This window comes from Enhydra lutris, unplaced genomic scaffold (genome assembly GCF_002288905.1).
Source record: "Enhydra lutris kenyoni isolate GAN:26980312 unplaced genomic scaffold, ASM228890v2 scaffoldscaffold55, whole genome shotgun sequence".
NCBI classification, from domain to species: domain Eukaryota; kingdom Metazoa; phylum Chordata; class Mammalia; order Carnivora; family Mustelidae; genus Enhydra; species Enhydra lutris.
In genome coordinates this window covers 12,222,536-12,242,222 of record NW_019154139.1, presented here as the reverse complement: position 1 = coordinate 12,242,222, position 19,687 = coordinate 12,222,536, and the positions used below count along the sequence as shown (strand labels likewise).

The 19,687-nt window shown below is 57.3% G+C and overlaps 1 protein-coding gene across 1 annotated transcript in view; it reads left to right on the top strand.

The window, feature by feature from the left end:
* The window catches only part of LOC111157636 (target of myb1 membrane trafficking protein), a 43,223-nt gene that overhangs the window by 18,971 nt on the left and 4,565 nt on the right, over positions 1–19,687 (top strand). The window contains exons 2-12 of the mRNA XM_022519228.1: positions 1,896–1,980; positions 4,942–5,020; positions 5,902–6,051; positions 6,351–6,485; positions 6,582–6,728; positions 9,359–9,475; positions 11,718–11,851; positions 13,479–13,512; positions 13,833–13,926; positions 14,755–14,875; positions 18,111–18,186. Coding sequence (XP_022374936.1) covers positions 1,896–1,980; positions 4,942–5,020; positions 5,902–6,051; positions 6,351–6,485; positions 6,582–6,728; positions 9,359–9,475; positions 11,718–11,851; positions 13,479–13,512; positions 13,833–13,926; positions 14,755–14,875; positions 18,111–18,186 — 1,172 coding nt within the window. The remainder of the gene's footprint in view (positions 1–1,895; positions 1,981–4,941; positions 5,021–5,901; positions 6,052–6,350; positions 6,486–6,581; positions 6,729–9,358; positions 9,476–11,717; positions 11,852–13,478; positions 13,513–13,832; positions 13,927–14,754; positions 14,876–18,110; positions 18,187–19,687) is intronic.

The following is a 19,687-nucleotide window of genomic DNA, read 5'->3' as shown; positions in this document are numbered from 1 at the left end:
AATTGTGATGCCACCAACTTTGGCTTTCTTTTTCAGTATTCCTTTGGCTATTCGAGGTCTTTTCTGGTTCCATATAAATTTTAGGATTATTTGTTCCATTTCTTTGAAAAAAATGGATGAGATTTTGATAGGGATTGCATTAAATGTGTAGATTGCTTTAGGTACCATAGACATTTTCACAATATTTGTTCTTCCAACCCATGAGCATGGAATATTTTTCCATTTCTTTGTGTCTTCCTCAATTTCTTTCATGAGTACTCTGTCGTTTTCTGAGTACAGATTCTTTGCCTCTTTGGTTAGATTTATTCCTAGGTATCTTATCGTTCTGGGTGCAATTATAAATGGGATTGACTCTTTAATTTCTCTTTCTTCTGTCTTGCTGTTGGTGTATAGAAATGCAACTGATTTCTGTGCATTGATATTATATCCTGACACTTTACTAAATTCGTGTACAAGTTCTAGCACATCTGGAGTGGATCCTTTGTGGCCCGGACATCTTACCCTCAGCTTCTGCCCAGTCTGAACTAGGCAGAAGTCACAACTGCACAGCAGTGTGAGAGCACTAAGTGCTGCTGGATTGTACACTTTAAAATGGCCAATTTTATGGGACACGACCTTCTCCTGAATGTAAAGGAAGAGGGCCGCCGCACTTACTGCACACCTGTTTCGTGGCAAGAGCCACGCAGATATCTCGCGGGCATTATTGCACTCCGTGGGGGCAGCTCTGTGGGGCGGTGGGTGTCCATCCGGTCTTCAGACAGAAGCCAGCGCAGAGGGGAAGGCCAGGCTGGCCACTGGTAAGGGAGTCAAGTTTTCAGCTACACTCGGCCCTTCGCTTCGTAGGTAATGTCTCGGGAGGCTCAAGAGAAAACTGGTCCTGTGGGGCCCTTAGGATGTGGGCCTGAGGTAGGGGAGGCAGATGGATTTAGTCTCCAATATGTGCCACTTTGGAACCTTTTACATTTTGAACTGTGTGAGTGGTTGCCAAAAGTTGATAGAGAATCAATTGAAGGAACGTTTGATTTACAAAAATGGAACAAAACACCATCTCCACAGTGTCATCTCAGAAACCAGCACCCTAAAGGCTGGGCCTGCTGGATTCCTGGCCCCACTTATTGGATGGGTGAACTGAACCGAGCTGAGGCCGCCTCATTGGTCAGTGGCTCTCCCGGCCCCGTGAGAGTTAAGTGACAGGTACTATACGAGTCCATGTAATGAGGTATCTGGGGAGTCAGAATTGCAGTGTGTGACCTTGGGCAAATCGCTGTACCTCCCTAGTGGGGTGGTTGTAGTGGAGGGATGCCTGGGTAGCTTAGTCATTAAGCCTCTGCCTTCGGCTCAGGTTGTGATCCCAGGGTGCTGGGATCGAGCCCCGCATCGGGCTCTCTGCTCAGCGGGGAGTCTGCTTCTCCCTCTTCCTCTTCCCCTCCCTGGTGCTCGTGCTCGCTCGCTCTCTCTAATAAATAAATAAAATCTTAAAAAAAAAAAAAAAGACGGTGGTGCGGTGGTACCAGGGCTGCGGGAGAGGACAATGGGGCATTAGAGCTGCAGGTTTAGAAGATGAAATCGGCAGCGGGGATGACGGCCCAACACGGAGTGTATTCAATGCCGCTGAACCATACACTAAAAGTTGGTTAAGATGGCAAATACCTGGTGCATTTTCACATAATTTAAAAAGTAAAAATAACATAGAGATAAAGTACAGCCGGAAAACACAGTAAATGACAAAACGGGACAAGGTAGGTAGCCATTTGCACCCTCGTGGCCCTTCTTGGGTGCCCAGAAACCATCCGTCATCCTCCTCCTCCCTGGCTCTTCCCGCCCTGGCCCCACACACAGCTGAGTTTGTCTGTCTGGGTGCCCCCACACCGTGACTTGTAGTTTCTCCTCCACAGAGAAGGCGACAGATGGCTCCCTGCAGAGCGAGGACTGGGCCCTCAACATGGAGATCTGCGACATCATCAACGAGACAGAGGAAGGGTGAGGCCCGCGCACGGGAGGCTGGTGTGGGGCACGGGCTCGGCCGGCGGCAACCCAGTCTGCCCTCCGCCTCGGAGCAGTCCCATCCACCCCTGCTGTGGCACACAAGTAGACCCCACTGGTGTCCCTTGGTTCCAGGAGGGCAACAGATGTCATACAGATGTCGTCTGAGTCCCACCCTAGGCAGCAGTGTGGCGTCCTAGGCATTTGGGAACCAAGATCCGCCCCCAGCCCTGTCATGAGTTAGATGAGAGAGAGATGCCCCTGGGGGCTTCCAGCCCACGCGTGTGTCTCAGTGGCAGCTGACCAACTGGACCTCTTAGAATGTCACCTGAGCCACATCCTCCTGGGACAAGGCCAGCTGGCAGCCTGGGCACTGGGACATGGCCCCAAGCACCTTTCTGCATTCTGTGGCCTGGAAAGGGCAGGGGAACTCCCAGCTTTGTCTGTGAGCAAGAACAGACTTTCATTTCCTTAAGATTTGGGTCAGGGCACACTGAGCAGGCAGTGACAGTAAAGCAGAATTGAGAGCCCATCGGCGTTAGCCTTTGCTGAATATTTCCGGTACGCAGGTCACCCCAGGGCACGTGCCATGGAGGAGGCATCGTGGCCCTGGGCACTTGGTCTCTGACTAGCTGTCACTGACCAGCTGTGTGACCTTGGGCAAATCGCTATACCTCCCTAGGTCTTTACTGTCAGAGGTAAAGCTCTTTCAGATTCTTCCAGCAATAAGCCCAAGGTCCTACAGGGAGCAGAGAAGGAAAGCAGGGTCACTGTCCTTCTCAGGAAAACCCAGGAAGGGCAGGATGTGGTGTGAAGACCACAGTGATTGGGAAGGACTGCCTGACAAGGCCTTTGTTCAGGAAAATCAGAATCAACGCCCGGAGTAGACCTCTCACTTCCATCTGCATTTCTCATGGGATGATCCATTCGGCCTGCGAGGTCCCTCTCAGCCCGGCAGTGCTCTGTGGTGAGAGGGGTCGGCTGGAGGCAGGCAGCTTCCAGCGTCCACTGTGGAGCTCGGTGGGCTTGCCAAGTCACTGGTGGGGAACACTAGGACCACTCCTGTCCTCCTGCAAGTAAGCTGGAGAGTGGTGGGCAGACGATGGTGGCAGGACCACCACGATGAAAGTAGGAGGGCAGAAATGCCCACAGATCCTCAGAGAAGGCCTCAGGGCTTCATGGGCATCCTCAGGGAAGCAAGTCCCTGTTCCCTTGTAAATGTTGGAGGAACTGGGGCTCGTGCATGTCTGGGTTCAAGTGCCTGCTGTTGACTTGGGCAGTTCCTGTGTTCCGGCACTGCGTGAGGCACTAGGGACCCAGCAGTGAGCAGAGTAGATGTGACCCTCGGCCTCCCCAAGCTTGTCATCTAAACTTGAGTCTCTGGTCTACCCCCCCACCCCATTGGGCTGTGGCCTCCTTGTCGTCTGCTCTGTGATTGTAGCCGGTTACTAAACACAAGGGGCCCACAGCAATGGCACCTAAGCCGGGACCTCTGATTTCAGAAGCCATGCCTTTTCTCTGGGCCACTCTGTGAGGAGCGGTGACAAGTCCCTTTAGAGAGCTGAAGTGGCCACAAGTGAGAAGTCCTGAGGGTGAGGAGGGGCCCCAGGGCATCGGGTTGAAAACTGCCCTTACACACTTCCGTAAGGAGCCCACTGTGTCAGGGACCATGGTGCATGTCCCCTTGGTCATAGCCTTGATAGGCCTCCGTGGCACCTCCCCACCTTGCCTGCCGCCTTCACTCATGCTGGGGGACTCATGTCAGGGTTCCTGCCTTCCCTGACCTGCCCTTGACGGACTCACCACTGAACAGGCAGATGCTTGGCAGACAGCAGGACAGGCCCAAGGGCCACTCAGCGGCCTAGGAAATGTTGCTCATGTCCTGTAGCGAGCTGGGCTCTGGGGAGGCAGAGTGTCAAAGGGGGACCCCATTTCCACCCCGCCCCCGCCGGAGGCGGCCTCTTTAGCCTGGCAGCCCTGGATGGGTGCCGTGTGGCAGTGCACACGGAGATGGGGGACTAGGAAAGAGTCATGGTCGAGGCAGATTTTAGCTGTGCCTTCACCAGGTGGACGTGGAAGTTGGGGGCCACAAGGCTTTTAGGCCAGAGCAGTCAGGGCAATGTGGATTTCACCTGTATAGGGCCCAAGGGTGGGTTGCAGGGGTGAGGCGGTATGGGCAACAGATGGGGCAAGGGGAGCAGGCAGCTGCCAAGGCTTTCCGGGCTCCCCCTGCACTTAGGTGTATCCACCCTCCAAGCCTCTCCCTCTCCCTCCCCACAGGGCCTCCATTCTGTCCCTCCCTCCCTCTGCTTGAACCACTTCCCTGCCCTGCCCTCCTGTAGCTGGCTCCATCTCCTCCTTCACACCCAGCTGTGATGCCACCTCCTCAGAGAAGACTCCTCTGAGCCCCCCTCCCCAATACCCACCCACTTGGACTGCAGGCTCTTCTTCTCTCCCACGTTGGCATGGGTCTCCCTGGAGCGCGTGGCCCAGCACGGTGCTGGCATGTGTGGCCGCTTAGTCGAGGAGAAGGGTGGGTGGAGAGAGGAAATGGCCAGGCTGGGGTACTGGGACTCTGCCGGCAGCTGACTGGTTCTTAGACCTCAGTATGTACGGGAGGCCCCTGGAGGCCTCCCTGAGAGCTTGGTCCAGGGTAGGGGTCTGGGGTGGGAGCCCAGGGTTTTGCATTTTTTACGTATCCTCACACCTCCCTGCCAGGGGATTCCGGTACTGTGGGTCCAGGTCGACGCACAGAATCTCTGCCAAGTTATTTATGATCTATGGAGGACTTTGGTGGGACGGGCAGTTTCTGTTGTGATTAGAACCCATGTGTTCAACAGGAAGCAGGACCCAGGGAAGACAGATAAATAAAAACCATCCCCGTGTCCCAGTGTCTTCTGATCTTAGGTGGGCAGCCCCGTGAGTTTGATACATCCTTCCTTTTGTCCCTCTGCCCAGTCCCAAAGATGCCTTCCGCGCAGTGAAGAAGAGAATCGTAGGGAATAAGAACTTCCACGAGGTGATGCTGGCTCTCACGGTGAGTGCCCCGTCCGTCCGTCTGTCCGTCTGTGGTAGAACCACACGTCCCCCAGGCCCAGGAGGACTCCAGCCACCCTGCGGCTCCTCTCCCAAGGGCTGGGAAGGGAAGGTCTGTGGGCAGAGAGAGCACTGTACTGTCTATAGTGCCAGCAGACACGGAGTGGCGAGAGGGGCGGTTTGGAAAAGTTCCCTCCAGCCTGTGGGCATGGGGAGCAGACGCACTGAGGCCCACGTCCCTCCCGAACCAGACATGGAGAGCTTGCACCAGACCTGCCAGGTGACACAGTAGTGAAGCCAGACGTTGGTGGGCAGAAAGTCTGGCAGGTCGCCGGGCGCTGCTGACTGGCACTTGGGACCTTGAAAAATGAACATAAAGCAAATGCCAGTGGCTGAGGACAAACCAGGTGGGAGTGGGCATCCTGGCTGTCGGAGGGGTTGGACTGGGATGGAGACGAGAGCAGGGCTTACAACATCCGGGAATCCAGCTCCCCGGAAGAACAAGGCACCTCCTGCCAGTGAGCAGGAACAGGGAGGGAAGCCCGGCTCCTTTCTTTCTGGGGCTACAGGGTCACCATAGGATTACAGAAGTTCACTTTGGTTTCCACTTGGAGAGCTACCTTCCCTCTGGGCCATGGTCCTCTTGGAAATAGCATCAGGACAGGCTAGGCACTGAGACCACTCCTCGGGGGGCCACTAGCCAGCACCCCAGCCCCCGAATTGGGGCACTGTCCCCTCTTCTCCGTGTTCCAGGGTCTCCCTTGAGGGAGCCCCGCCCGGACTCAGCCTGTCCTCTGGGATGGAAGCAGAGTACAAGGGTGGGGGTCCTGGACAACCCCCTGGTGCTCGGATGAGTGCTCACGGGCACCTCCCGGCCTCCAGGTCTTAGAAACCTGTGTCAAGAACTGTGGGCATCGCTTCCACCTGCTGGTGGCCAGCCAGGACTTTGTGGAGGGCGTGCTGGTGAGGACCATCCTGCCCAAGAACAACCCGCCCGCCATCGTGCATGACAAGGTTCTCAACCTTATCCAGGTGAGTGCGGCCAGGCACACTGGGCCGAGCTCCGGGCACTGCCTGGGGAGAAAGGTGCCCCCGCCATTGCTGCTCTGTGTCCCCTTGCTTCTGTGTGCTTGTCCTGCGGGGTGTCTTGGTCATCCGCTGACTGGAGGTTCTGAGTGTGGGGAGGCCTGGCTTGGTTGGGGCTGTCCGGGCACTGAAGTCCAAGGACGAGCAAGTCAGTGAGGGAATTTCTGCTCTGCAGGCGGGTGGGCAGGCCCGCAGGGGAGATGGTGAGCAGAGGTTACTGGCCGTGTCCCCTTGTCCCCTCTCAGTCCTGGGCTGACGCGTTCCGCAGCTCGCCCGACTTGACAGGTGTGGTGGCCGTCTACGAGGACCTGCGAAGGAAGGGTCTGGAGTTCCCGATGACTGACTTGGACATGCTGTCACCCATCCACACGCCTCAGAGGGTGAGGAGACACAGCTGGTGGGAGCGGTGGGAAGGGGAGTCGGGGGAGCTCCCTCCTCCCTTACTGGCCTCACTGATCCCCTTTTCTACCTTCTAGACCGTGTTCAGCTCAGAGGCGCCATCAGGGCAGAACTCTGTGGCCACAGACGCCAGCCACGGAGGGGACTCCACCCAGCACGCCACCCCTCTGCCCATCCCGGCCGCATTCCCCAGCGACACCCCCATCACTCCAACCCCTGAGCAGGTAAACAAGCCTGAGTCAGAGCCATGTGGGTCAGGGAGGGCCCCTCTCAGTCTGAAAATTACTGTTCGCACGGCAGTCCCACGGGGTAGATATTATTCTTCCTGTTTCACAGAGGAGGCTTAGGTAAGCTCACTTGCCCAGAGCCACACACGGCTCATCGGAGATGGTGGTGGGACACAAGCTCGGGTTGCCTGACTCCCAGCAGGCTCCGTCCTGCACCTTGGCCAGCGGTTCTCCAAACTGTGGTCCGCGGAGCCCTTCAGGCAGCACCCCGGAGAGGGTGGGGGTGGGGAATCCCCAGCAGGCAGCCTCTTCAACCACAGCATCTCCATTTTCCTTGTGGGGTTCCTTTATGGGCTCAAATAGGATTCCATCTGAACAGAGGCTCTGGCTAAAAACGGTTTTAAACCATGTGCACATAAAACAATTTTTTAAACCCTTTCCACCACAATGCTTCCCACCAAGCCCCAAGAAGAAGGTTTGAGGTATAGTGTGAGATTCCAGGGGCCGGGGTCCGGAGCAGGTTTTCCCAGGGCTTTCTGAGTAGCTTTGCAGGCTCACCCGCCAGAGACTCACGGCCACTGACTTAGCTTCTGTCTCTCAGTTTCTTCTGCCAGGAACGGGGGGGCAAGGTCACCTGCTGTGACTGCCCACCCCAACAAGGGGTGTCTAACGCCATGGCCAGTGTCCACTGGGTGTGGGCTTGTTTTATTTGTTTGTTTGTTTAAGTAATCTCTACACCCAGCGTGGGGCTTGAACTCACAACCCCGATATCAAGAGTTGCACGCTCTTCCAACTAAGCCCGCCAGGCACCCCAGTGCGCTCTCATTTTAGCTCCCAGGCTGTCGGATGCGGGTCGAGGCCTTGTGTGGGTGGGGTGCCCACTTTTGAGGCGTGTAAGAACTTCAGAGCTATCCTTGCAGCTGAGTCTAAAAGTCTAGCTGCTACAGGGACTGGTGAGAGAGACACACACTGGTGTGTGATGGAAACAAAGTGAAACTTGACCTTCCAAAGCGCACCTGCTAATCTCCTGTACAGTCCCATTTGGATTTGTGAACAAACCTGCCAGCAGCCCTTCCCACCCCAGCCTATCTGAAGAGAGGCTTCTGTATTTGATACCTTATAGCAAGTTATAAAATCACCTCCCAGACTTACAGGTATTAGTAAAAAAATTTTCCTGACTGGACAGATAATTAAAGGCATATGCAAACTGTAAACTCACCCTGTGATCCAGATTTTATGTAACCAGGTTGTGATTTTAACCAGTTTGCCTGAAGTCTAGCATCTGCATGGATTAAGACTGATTACATCCAGTGCCAGAAGACTCTTGCAAAACCAAAGTCAGTAGGAGTTAATTTCCAGCTCCCCTCTTGTCTCCTGGGGCGTGTTAAAGCTTTCAGGCATGCAGTGACGTCGCTCCCAGACTCCACTGTAATTAGGTCCCATCTGACCCGGATGCACGGGGCCTGTGGTCAGTAGCTTTTCCACTCATTTATACCAGGAGCGTTCCTTAGACAGGCCAAAGACAGCAGACATTTTGCAGGGTTTGGAAGGTGTCCATGAGCTGCAGGGGATGTGTACCACCTGTGTCTGTATCCCAGTTTCTTCTCCTGTAGAGGCTGTGATAACGATATATGCCTCGTAAGACTGGTAGTTTAATGAGCAATAAAAGTGAAATGCTTGGCACTTAGTAGGTGGTCAGTAAATGGCAGCTACTCTCATAGGCATGGGGAATTTACATGGTGACACTCCTGAAATCAGCAAGGTCACGTGCATTTCTCGGAACATAGGCCACCTAGTCCTAGACCCATGCAGTACTCCATGGCCAAGGGCTCTCCGTCCGGATTAATTTGAGAACCACCATACTGTTGGCTTCCTGGACATCAGAGTCCACAGTGCTCCTGAGGGGACCAAGCACCCCACAGAGCCCCACACCATAAGACCCTTCACCCCCTCCCCTGCGTGGGGACTCTGCTGCTTGCTCTACACTAATTCCCCAAGCTAAGACCTTGGAACCCTTTGATCACTGAACACCAGCTACCGTCTTTTGAACCAGTGTTAAATCTCCCTGTCATCTTCAAGGTGGGGTGGGGGGAAGGTGGTGACACTGGAACTCGTGCTTGGAAGAGCCCAGGAGAAGCCAGCCAGGAGCAAGACAGAATCCCGTCCTCACAGGACAGGATGGGGGAGTAAACTCTTGCTGTCCTAGGAGACAGTGAGATCCTGTCACCCCGGGGAGGGAAGAGGGCCTGCTGACTTCCCGCCTCCCCCCGTGGTGGGGAGCTGCCCTCCAGGGCCTTGTTAGCTGCCACCTGGGATCCAGGAGATGCTGGCGCCCTCCTGCCCTACTCTGTGGTGCATTTACTCTCGCTCCACTGCTTTGGGCCTTCCCTGAACCAGGCTCCCCAGTTTGGAGATGGTAACGGTTGGTAGCACCTCTTTGGGGCTGAGGGTTGGGGGAGGGCAGCCCACCACCGGCCTCTTGGCGCAGGGCTGTGGCTCAGGAGCCTAGAGGGTGCTGGCCGATCGGCTCCTCTGGGTGCCCCGGCTCACGGCGCCGGGTTCTTCTTGCTGGCGATGGTGGCACTGGACCCCTGGCTCAGCTCACCAGGGCCACCGGTGTGTTTCAGATCGCCAAGCTGCGCAGCGAGCTCGAGATGGTGAGCGGGAACGTGAGGGTGATGTCGGAGATGCTGACGGAGCTGGCGCCCACCCAGGCAGAGCCGGCAGACCTGGAGCTGCTGCAGGTGAGCAGGCAGCCAGCCGCCCCCAGGTTTTCCTGGGGGAAACCAGGAAATCCGCCCACAAGCATTTCTCCCCCAGCTCCACTGCAGTTTTCACGGCTTATGGGAACTTCGTGGTCACAGTGCGAGAGGTTGAAACCAGGGACTTTGGACTCCCTCACGCTGGAACTCAGGGCTCTAGCATTTTCTGGTTTGAACAGAATAGCTCCTCTTGCCTCAGTTTCCTTATCTGTAAGATTGCTCTCATTTCCCCCTTTCAGAGTAGAGAGCTTAGCAGGCCGGCATGGGAGCAGCGCCGGCTTTGGGAGGAGAAGGCAGCTGGTCTCAGGCCCCGGGGCCGGTGGGAGCTGTGGGTTTTCACTCCTGTGTCCCACGATATTCCCACAGCCCCATCCCCAACTGGGGACCACCCAAGTCTCTACCCTACCTGTGGAGGTCAGTTCCTAGAGGTACCAAGAAAGGTTCGGGACCCCAAGGCCCTGGAGTCACCAGGTGGGAGTGATTTGGTTTTCATGGTGACAGCACACAAGTAGTGAGCCCTTCGGTGCGCCAGGCTCTGATGTGGACACTTGCCGTACATCCCCACACCCTACAAGAGGCGGCTACTGCCGTTATCCCCATTTTCTAGATCAGCAGACTGAGGCGAAGAGAGAGCATGTAATGTGCCCAGAGTCACATGGCTGGTAAGCAGCAGAGCTGGAATTTGAATCTAGGAGCCTGGCTCCAGCTGCTGCTCGTCTGCTCTTCGGGGGGGTTGTGGGGGGAGTAAGGAAGTGGGAACAAAGCCACAAGCGTGGAAGAGAAGGGAGGCCCACAGGGTGTTGAAAGTCACTGGGGCCCGCCTTGCCCCATGATAAAGGCAGATGAGGAAATTCTAGGAGCGGGTGGGTAGCAGGGTCCAGAAGAGAACCAGAGTCAGTGGCTGGTGTTCATGGTGCCCGCAGGAGAAGAGTCACGACTGTTTGTTTGCCCCTGGAGACCATGACTCAGACACCTGCCCGCCTAGTGACTGGTACCTGAAGAAAGAGTCTGTCTTACAAATGAAAAACTTACACTGCTGTGGCTTTTAGTATTTTTCTCTTTCCCAAAGGAGTTTAAATATATAATTTACTGACTAAAAGTCAGTCATTGACATGGCAACTAAGTGCAGTGTGGGATCCTGGAGCAGAAGGACATTAGCAGGAGAACAGCGAGGCTGAAGAAAGTCTGGAGTTTAGTTCATAGAGTTGGGTCTTGTGTTAACGTCTTCGTCTTGACAGATGCCACACGGAGGAGAAGCTGAGTGAAGGGTTTATCAGAACTCTACCGTCTTGGCAACTTTCCTGCAAATATAAAACTATTCCAAAGTAAAAAGTATTTGAAAAGAAATTAGGGAAGGGGCACCTGGGTGGCTCAGTCAGTTAAGCGTCCGCCTTCGGTTGTGATCTCAGGATCCTGCGATCGAGCCCCATTTAGGGCTCCAAGCTTCTCGGGGAACCTGCTTCTCCCTCTTCCCCTCGGCCCCTCCCCGTAGCTCGTGCTCTGGCTCCGGCACACTCGTACTTGCATGTTCTCACTCTCTCTAGCTCTGTCTCCAATAAATAAAATCTTTTTTTTTTTTTTAAGATTTTTTAATTTATTTATTTGACAGACAGAGATCACAAGTAGACAGAGAGGCAGGCAGAGAGAGAGGAGGAAGCAGGCTCCCCACTGAGCAGAGAGCCCGATGCGGGGCTCGATCCCAGGACTCTGGGATCACGACCTGAGCTGAAGGCAGAGGCTTTAACCCACTGAGCCACCCAGGCACCCCTCCAATAAATAAAATCTTTTTTAAAAATGAGGGAAAATACCAAATCAGGGTTTGCAGTTAACAGCTGGAGAGGCCTGGTTCAGTTTTTTTATGTTTTGGTTACGAAAAGATCCCAGTCACCCAGAGACGTTGCGGCGTGTTCCGCAGACCACTGGCGCTGTTGGCTTTCACCTGAGCAAAGGCAGCGTGGGAAGGCCTGCGCACAGCCAAGCTAAACCAGCTGCATGGTCTCACGAGTGGCTTGTCTCCCATGCGCTCAGTGTTGGCATAGGACCTTGAAGGTAGGATCCAGAGGGTGTCTGTGGAACCCCGACGGCTGTCCATCCTGCAGAGCTTGGAGTCCGGTTTGGAAGCCCCTCCGTCATCTGAGATGGCACAGAGGCTGGAGCCTGGCCCCCAGTGACTGCCTCCCTCTGGGCCCGGGGGCCGTGGCCATCTTTCCTCCTCCCTCCGCAGGAGCTCAGCCGGACATGCCGAGCCATGCAGCAGCGGGTCCTGGAGCTCATCCCCCGAATCGCTAACGAGCAGCTCACCGAGGAGCTGCTCATCGTCAATGACAACCTCAACAACGTGTTCCTGCGCCACGAACGGTAGCCCGCCACCTCCCCCTGCCTCTGGCCAGCTGCCCCAGCCCACTCCTTCCCCTGGCTTTCCATCCACATGGTCTGACCTCCTCCCCTCTTCCCTGGTGGGCCTGAGAGTCACGCAGCCTGCCGGCCACCTGTCCTGTCCTCACCGCAGTGCGCTCTGCCACCACATCCCTGCACGTGGGCTGCTCTGTCCCAGCTCGCTCAGCCGCTGCCTGGCTCTGGGGCCATGGGCCAGTGACTTAACTGTGGCTCTTGGACTCTTCGCACACTACACAAACGTACTTAAGCGGGAAGAGAGTTTAGGAGGACAATACCCTTTATGGACAGGAGAGCTTGCAGAATCCGGAGAAGAGTCAGACAGCGAGTCCTGCCCTCAGAGCGGGAAGGAGAGATCCCAGGGTGGCTTGGAGGTCTCGGGGCAGAAACTCCCGGACCATGTCCCCAGGGTGTGGCCATCAGGAAACGGGCCCCAGACGCTTGCCCATTTTCTGTCATTCTGTTCAAGAGTCAGCTCTCCAGGAGAAACAGATTTGCTTCACTTTGTTGTACCTGCCAGTTGGCGAAGGAAAGAGGGCCCCTCGCGGGCAGTTGCACCCGGACCCCAGGAAATGGGAGAAGAACAGCTCCCCAGAGGGCACTCAGGTGCTCTTACCAAAGAAGGGAGAAGGGGTGCCAGGCTGTCTGTATCTGCCCCGTTGGGTGACTGAGAGTCCGTGCGGTGATACCTGTAAGCACTTAGCAAACGGGGGTGTCTGTCTGGGTCAAGACAGTGATCCGGCCTTCTCCAGCCTTTGTTTTTTTCCCGTCTTTCTGCAGCAGCAGACCTGAGTGATTCTGAGTCCGTTGAGAGTAGAGGAAGGGGGGCTGGCTGCTCTGGGCCACATCTGCCTGGCCCTTCCTGCTCCCTGGCCCAGTGGAATGGAAAAGTCACTTTCTGCCATTTTGGGGTGTAGGGCCCAATCTGGGGATGACTAGGACCCCTTGACAGCCACAGGCCTGACACATGCCTGCTGCCTCCTAGTTCACTGTCCTACTCGCAGTCAGGGTCTTTGCGGGTCCTCCCATCTGGAGGCAGGTTCTGCTGTCACCCCCTGGTAATAGACAAGGAGGCTGAGGTCCAGAAGTGACTCAGTAAGTGACATGGCCAGGCCTTAGCCGACCACAGCCTTCTGCAGCTCCTCAGCAGCCCAGGGGCTAGTCGAAGGCCAGTCCCAGTGGCCCAGGAAGCCACATACAAGGTGTGTGCCTTCTGACAGCACTTCAGAGAGCCACTGACAGGTACACACAAGTGTGTAAGCAAATCACCCAACACAACTGATAAAACAGCACTTAGCTTTGCCTCGTGCTGTGCGTCCCCGTTTTCCGCTCTGTTCTAGCCTATTCCTATCCGTTCTTTTACTGCTGGTCATGACAAGTGGCCAGATAATTGATCATTCAAATTAGGACAGCCTGGCAAGTGAACAAGGGGCACTGTTAACAGTTCCCCAGGGACAGCAGGCATAAATTAGATCTGTCGCCCTAATCGTGGCTCACTGCCATGGCTTTGGAGGCAGGCAGCGTGAAGAGCTCTGCCTGGGCTGTGCTGAGGGGCCCGTCTCCCTGACCCGGCTTGTTTCTGTCTTTGTAGGTTTGAACGGTTCCGAACAGGCCAGACCGGCAAGGTAAAGGCGCTTTTCTGGGACCGGATCACACCCGTGTTCATGGGAAGGAGGAGGAGGGCTGTGCTCACCTCTGTCCCCAGATATCCTGCATGGGCTGTGCCTTCTTAGCCAGGCCCCGAGAGAAGTCCCCTTCTCCCTTTTTGTGTCACTGTTCCTTTAAGGTAGTTAAGGCTCTGCTGATGCCCTAGGGTCTTCCCAACCTCCCAGGGGCTGCAGCCTGGCTTGAGGCAGAGTGGGGCTGACTCCCTGAGTCCCAGTTGTAGCTGCTGGGGCCCTCATGGCACATCCTCGAGCAACGGTGGCCTTTCCCTTTTCCCCAGGCCCCGCGAGAGGCCGAGGCAGCGGCTGACCTGACCGACATGGGCCCTGACCAGGTGGCCACCGGCAGCCTCTCATCCCAGCTGGCGGGAATGAGTAAGTGCCATGTGGGGGTGCTGGCTGAGGGCACATTATGGTGCTGGGGGCACCCCTGTAGTTTGGGGGTGCCTTCCTGTTAGACTGTTGGAGCTGGAGTGCCAGCAGCAGAATGTCAGCCCAGACCTCACCTCGCTGGGCTGAACCCCACTGCGAGGTTGGGTACCCAGGAACGACCACGTGAGGCTCTCAGCCCCCAGTTCCTAAGCGCCCACGGACTTCAGAAGTCTAGTGCTCCATGGTCGCCCCTCAACACCTGAATTCTCCGTCACTGGAGCCATCCGGGCGAGCTTAGGCTAGTTGCCTGAACATCCCATCCCCCCTTCGCTCCTGTGTAACGGGCAGGAGTGGGCCCCTCCTCGCAGGTCGCCGTGAGGACTGGGTAATAAGCACATGCATGAGGGGGCCCAGACCAGTGCCAGGCCCAGGGTGCCCACCTCCGAGACAGCAGCTGCGATGAGTCTCCCTGCTGCTGGCCGTCTGCCACACGGTCGCCAGGCTGTGTGAGAACTCGGCCCCACGTCTGATCGCTCGCCCCCTGCTCAGCCACGTCCTACGCCAGACGTGCCGGGCAGCCTTTGCCTGCTCTCCGCACAGCCACCCTGGACGGGGGCCTGTGTCTCTACCTGCGGGAGAGGAAGTCACGTGCCCACAGTCCTTCAGCCAACAGCTGGCCTGCCTCCTCCTCCACCTGCACTGTCCCCACTGCCCTCCCACCTCCCGACCCTCACTGCTTCTCCAGAGTCCTCCCTGGGCCTGGCAGCTCGGCCACTGCTCAGTGCGCGGGAACAGGTGGCGGGCCCTTCATGTGCCTTTCTGTCCCTGCAGACCTGGGCTCCAGCAGCGTGAGGGCCGGCCTACAGTCTCTGGAAGCCTCTGGCCAACTGGAAGGCGAGTTCGACATGTTTGCGCTGACCCGGGGCAGCTCTCTGGCTGACCAACGGAAAGAGTGAGTGGCCCAGCCCTACCCTGTCCCCTGCGGTTTGGGCTGCCCCCTCTCTGGGCCCCTGAACCCCGTTATTTGGCATGCCACATGGAAGGGCACACAGCCCCCTGCCTATATCCCCTCAGGATGGCAGAGTTCCTCTCCCCTAGATCAGTCCCTCGTGGGCCCAGACAGCCCGACTTCATGCCCCACAGGCAGGCCTGGGTGGGGGAAGGGCCCCCTGTGGTTTGATGAAGAGCTGTGTGCCAGAATCTTACCTAATCTGATCAGAGGAGAAAGCCAAAGCACTAAGGGGCTGGGTCATTTGCCCCAAGTCAGCCTGTTGATATGCGACAATCTCCTGTGAACCCAGGGTCTCTGGTTCCCAAACCGTCTCCGGCCCAACCCCCCTCCCCACTACACTGTAGGCCACACCCCAAGCCCTCCAGAGCAAGCAGGGAGGATCCCAATAAAACCTCAGAGCCTTGTCTCCTCCTTTCTCATGATCCCTAGCTACCCTTGACTTTGCCCCAGAGTCCCTGCTGCTCCACTTGGGTCGGACCCCTCTGCACCAGAGCTGCAGTTCTGCCCTTTCCTGGCGACAGTGTTTGCAGGGAGGTGCTTTCAGCAGCCAGGGCCAGCCCCTTGCCTCCACAGCACCAGCCTGGCCCCATACAGTCTTGTCAGGGGAAGCCGTTTGCTTGGTATTCTCAGTCCTTGGCTCAGGACCCAGGACTGAGCTGTGGATTTACAGCCAAGAAAAGCTCTGGATTAAGGGGTCCCCTCAGCAGTTGCCCCTGGCTCCCCAGTGGTCATCCCAGTCATTTGAATGGCCTCTGGCCTCCCCACGGTGCCCTGTCTTTGGGAACTGTCAGTGAGCCTCCCAGGGCCAGGGATGCCTGACCCACACCCTGTCCAGGTCCGATCTGAGAGGCTGCAGCCAGCCTGGCTCCATGAGGTGGCTCAGCCCAGCCCGCTGACCGGAGGCGGCCCAAGCTCTGAGCCGCGTCTTTAGTCTAGACGGTCTGCACACGCAGGCTCCGGTGCTCAGGGACCAGCAGCTCATGGTTGCCATGGAGCTTGGGGCACCGTGAGGCCGCTGTGCATGTGGAAGCTAATGAGTCCAGTGGGACTTGCACCCAGGAGGGTGGCCCCGCCCACCAGGCCCCAAAGGGCAGCTCACGGGCCGGGCCGGAGAGCCCCTGGCACTTGGCCTGGCTGAGGCTCGCTGTTGCACCATCGCTCCTTTGGGGAGCAGAGCCATGGGGGGCAGAGGAAAGCACGCCCGGCTGGCGCCTGCTGCCCAGAGCCCACCGTCTCACGGGGAGTAAGGTGCACAGAGCACTGCCGTGCCGTGCTAACCGCTATCCTGTCGGAGTGTGCCAGGGGCTGTGGACGCACACGTGGTGGCTGGTGGCTCTACGGAGGGTGCTCAGGGCTGGACCTCGGGGATGAGAGGCTGGAAGGCCGTTTCAGGCTATAGGAACAGTGTGTGCAAAGGCTCTGAGGTGGGGAGAGCATGAGATGCTGGGGGGAGGGCATATCCAATACCTTCTCGGTCATGGTTTGGGACTGGTTTCCATCACAGCAGAAGGCAGCGCACAGGGAGGAGAGTGCACTAGCATCGGGTTCCTCTTTCTTTCGTTTTGCTTGGGAGGCCCTCCCTTCGGCCCCCGCTGGATCTTCTAGCCCCGACTGGCCTCTGGACTCCGCTTCTCGCCCTGTCATCCGGGGCTCTTGAATCCTCAAAGGCTTTTTCTGCCCACCTGGTGTCTGGCCCACACCTCTGCCTACCTGGCTCCTCTTCCCCCCTTTTTTTTTTTTTTTTTTAAGATTCTATTTATTTACTTGACAGAACACAAGCAGGGGGAGGGGCAGAGTGAGAAGCAGGCTCCTGGCTGAGCAGGGGGCCCAATGCAGGGCTTGATCCCAGGACCCTGAGATCATGACCTGAGCTGAAGGCAGACGCTTAACCAGCTGAGCCACGCAGGCATCCCCAGCTCCTCCTTCCCTCTAACCTGTGCCTGGCCCCAGGGATAGCCAGGCTTCATCCGCAGGGCTAGGTAGGTTGGAGAGACACAGAAACACAGAGGTAGGGGACATAATTAGGAAAGAACATCTAGTTCTTTTGAGTGAAGAAAAGGATCAGTTTCTGTATGTTCCTAGGGCTGGACCTGCCTCATTCTGGCTTTTTCCACATTGTGGCACCAGCTGTGTCTTAGAGGGAAAGAGACAGGGCTACTTGGACACACAACCCCGTCTCCGCCATCACTTCCTCCTCACCAGCTCTCACTGCGCAGGTTTAGCCCAAGAAGGGCCTGAGCGCACCACCCTCCACCCCGACTTTCTGGTCGGCTCCCGCTCAGCCCTGCAGATCACCCCCAGCCCCCCAGTGGACAGGAGCCACGTCGCTGGGGGACGTGCCGGCTAACGATGGCACTCTCCTGGCTAACTCCAGATCCTGCAGGAGGGAGTGGATGGCAGTGCTGTCAGATGGCTGCCTGGGAACTGGGGGGTCTTATTCAAGAGGCCCTGTGGCTTGCCTGTCACCCCCCGGTCCCAGGAAGGCCATTTGGCATTGCAAGGGTTTTCATTCGATGGGGTCCCGGTTCCTGAAGCCTCAACCTGGCCCACCCCTAAATGCAGGGCTTTCCCCTGTGACAATGATTGTGCTGGGCACTTCTTTCCTCCAAACCGGACCGGGCCGGTGCCGAGGCCTCCCATCCTTTGGTGGATGCTTCAGAGGAAGAACTGCTCTTCCCCAGAGTCGGGGCTGAGTCCCCCTCTGGCTCTGCCTGAGACAGACACAGCAGACAGCTTCTGGGTGCCTTCTGTGCCCACCCGGCTGGCTGGCGTCCCCCAGGCAGGACCAGGCCAGGAAGCCTTGAGGGCTGTCGCCCCACCCAGCCATCTGCACGGCTGTTTCAGCAGCAGAAGGGAACTCCCCATCCAAGGCGGCCTTATACAGAACCACAGTTTATTACACTGCAAAGTCGGAGCTGCTCCAAGAAGGATCTGGAGGTAGGAATTCTCCATGGGCATGGGGGCACAGGCGCTATTTCTATCTGAGCCCAGGTCTACCTCCCTAGGCAGGCCTGCAGAGTCCGAGCCCTCCCTGGGGTCTGAGCCGCTCTCTACTCGGCCATGACCCAGGTCCACCCAGGATGTGAGTCCAGCTCATCCCCACCCACCCTTGCATCCCATCATGCCTGGTGCAGCAAGGGCAGCATTCATGGCGATGGTAACCTCTGTGTTTCAGGGTGAAATACGAAGACCCCCAAGCAACAGATGGCCTGGCCGGAGCCCTGGATGCCCGGCAGCAGAACACTGGAGCGGTAAGCAGAGTGTCCTGTTGCCACCTTGTCCGGAAGGAAGACCAGGGAATGCTTGCCCACCAGTCCCCGCCGTGTGCTGGGCTGTTTGCCATTCAGGTGGTAATTCCCGTCTCAGCTGAGGCAGCGCTCCCGAGAGGTCAAGTCATCTGCCCAAGTTCACCCAGCAGGGAAGGCTTAGAGCAAGGACTCGGACAGACCTGAGTCTGAGCCGGGGAGCTGGACTCCCCCAGCCTGGGTTCCCGTGCCAGCGCCACGGCTTCCCGGCTGTGCGTCCCAAGGCACGCAGCTAACCTGCACGGCGGGAGTTGTGTGACCGGGAGCGTATAAGGTGCTTGACGGTGTTGTAGCTCTGTCAGCATCCTGCCTCGCCGCCTGTCTAGAGAGAACAGAACCTAAAACTACAGGGGGTGGGGGGCACCCAGGGGCGCCATTTTCGTTCCAGCGCAGGGCTTGGCCGTGCACAGAGCAATAGCCACGTGCCAGGGACAGAGGGCGCTCTGGGTGACCCCGCCCGCTAGGCAGGAACTCAAAGGCCAGTTCTCGTCCCTTTGAATTTGTCTCTGGATGCCTTTGGGGTGACGAGAGTTCCTCTTCCAATTAGACAACAGAGTAGCTCCTTGGGAGGCAGCTAGAAACGGCAGGGCCCAGGGGTCAGAGGGGCAGGGGCAGCGAAGGGTTGGCGGAGGAGAGGGCCCAGGATGGCACAGGCCTCTGAGTCCAGGATGGGACTGGGAGCCGGCAGACCGAGCTGGAGGGGCAGCGGGAACTGGAGGGCCTCAGGCAGCCAGGAGCACTGTGTGAGGTGGAGGCCGTGGCCAGTCTTGAGCAGAGGGGAAGGTGTATCTGTCCGTTTTAGAAGGACCCAGCATGGAAGCTGGGAGAGCAGCTAGGAGGCGGAAGCTGCCCTGTATGCCAGTGGATGGGGTGTCGGAGAGACTCCCCAGAGGCGTCCCCAGCATCCCAGGAGTCCTTCCCAGGTCAGAGCAGAGCGAGACGTGGCATGCTGTGAAGGTGGGAGCAGCTAGAGTGTCACATGCCTCCCGTGCCCACGGTGCGGCCGGGCGCCAAGCAGAGCGCGTTCACACGCATGTCTCAGAGCCTCCCGTGACTTTACTTTGTGAGCAGTCGTCTGTGGGATCTGTGCCCTGTGCCAGGGCCTCTGGGTCCCCCTTTCTGAGTCCTCACACAGACCCTTAGGGCATATTGTTATCCCCTTTGACAGATGAGGAAACGGATATCCAGAGACAGCCAAGGGAGGCAGCAGGTGTAACATTTCTAGCGTGGCGCCTGGCACATAGGTGTTTGGTCTTGCCAGCACTGCTGGGTGGTTACCTCCACCTACAGTGAGAAAACCAAGGCTTAGCATGGCGAGATCTCACAGCCGTTGGTCTTTCTGGCTCCATAGCTGGTGCTGGTAGTCAAGGCCCCAGATGGCCTGCAGAGTCCCAAGGAACAGAGGTGAACGCTCCAGCAAATCTGGCTCCCGGCATCCATTGCATCC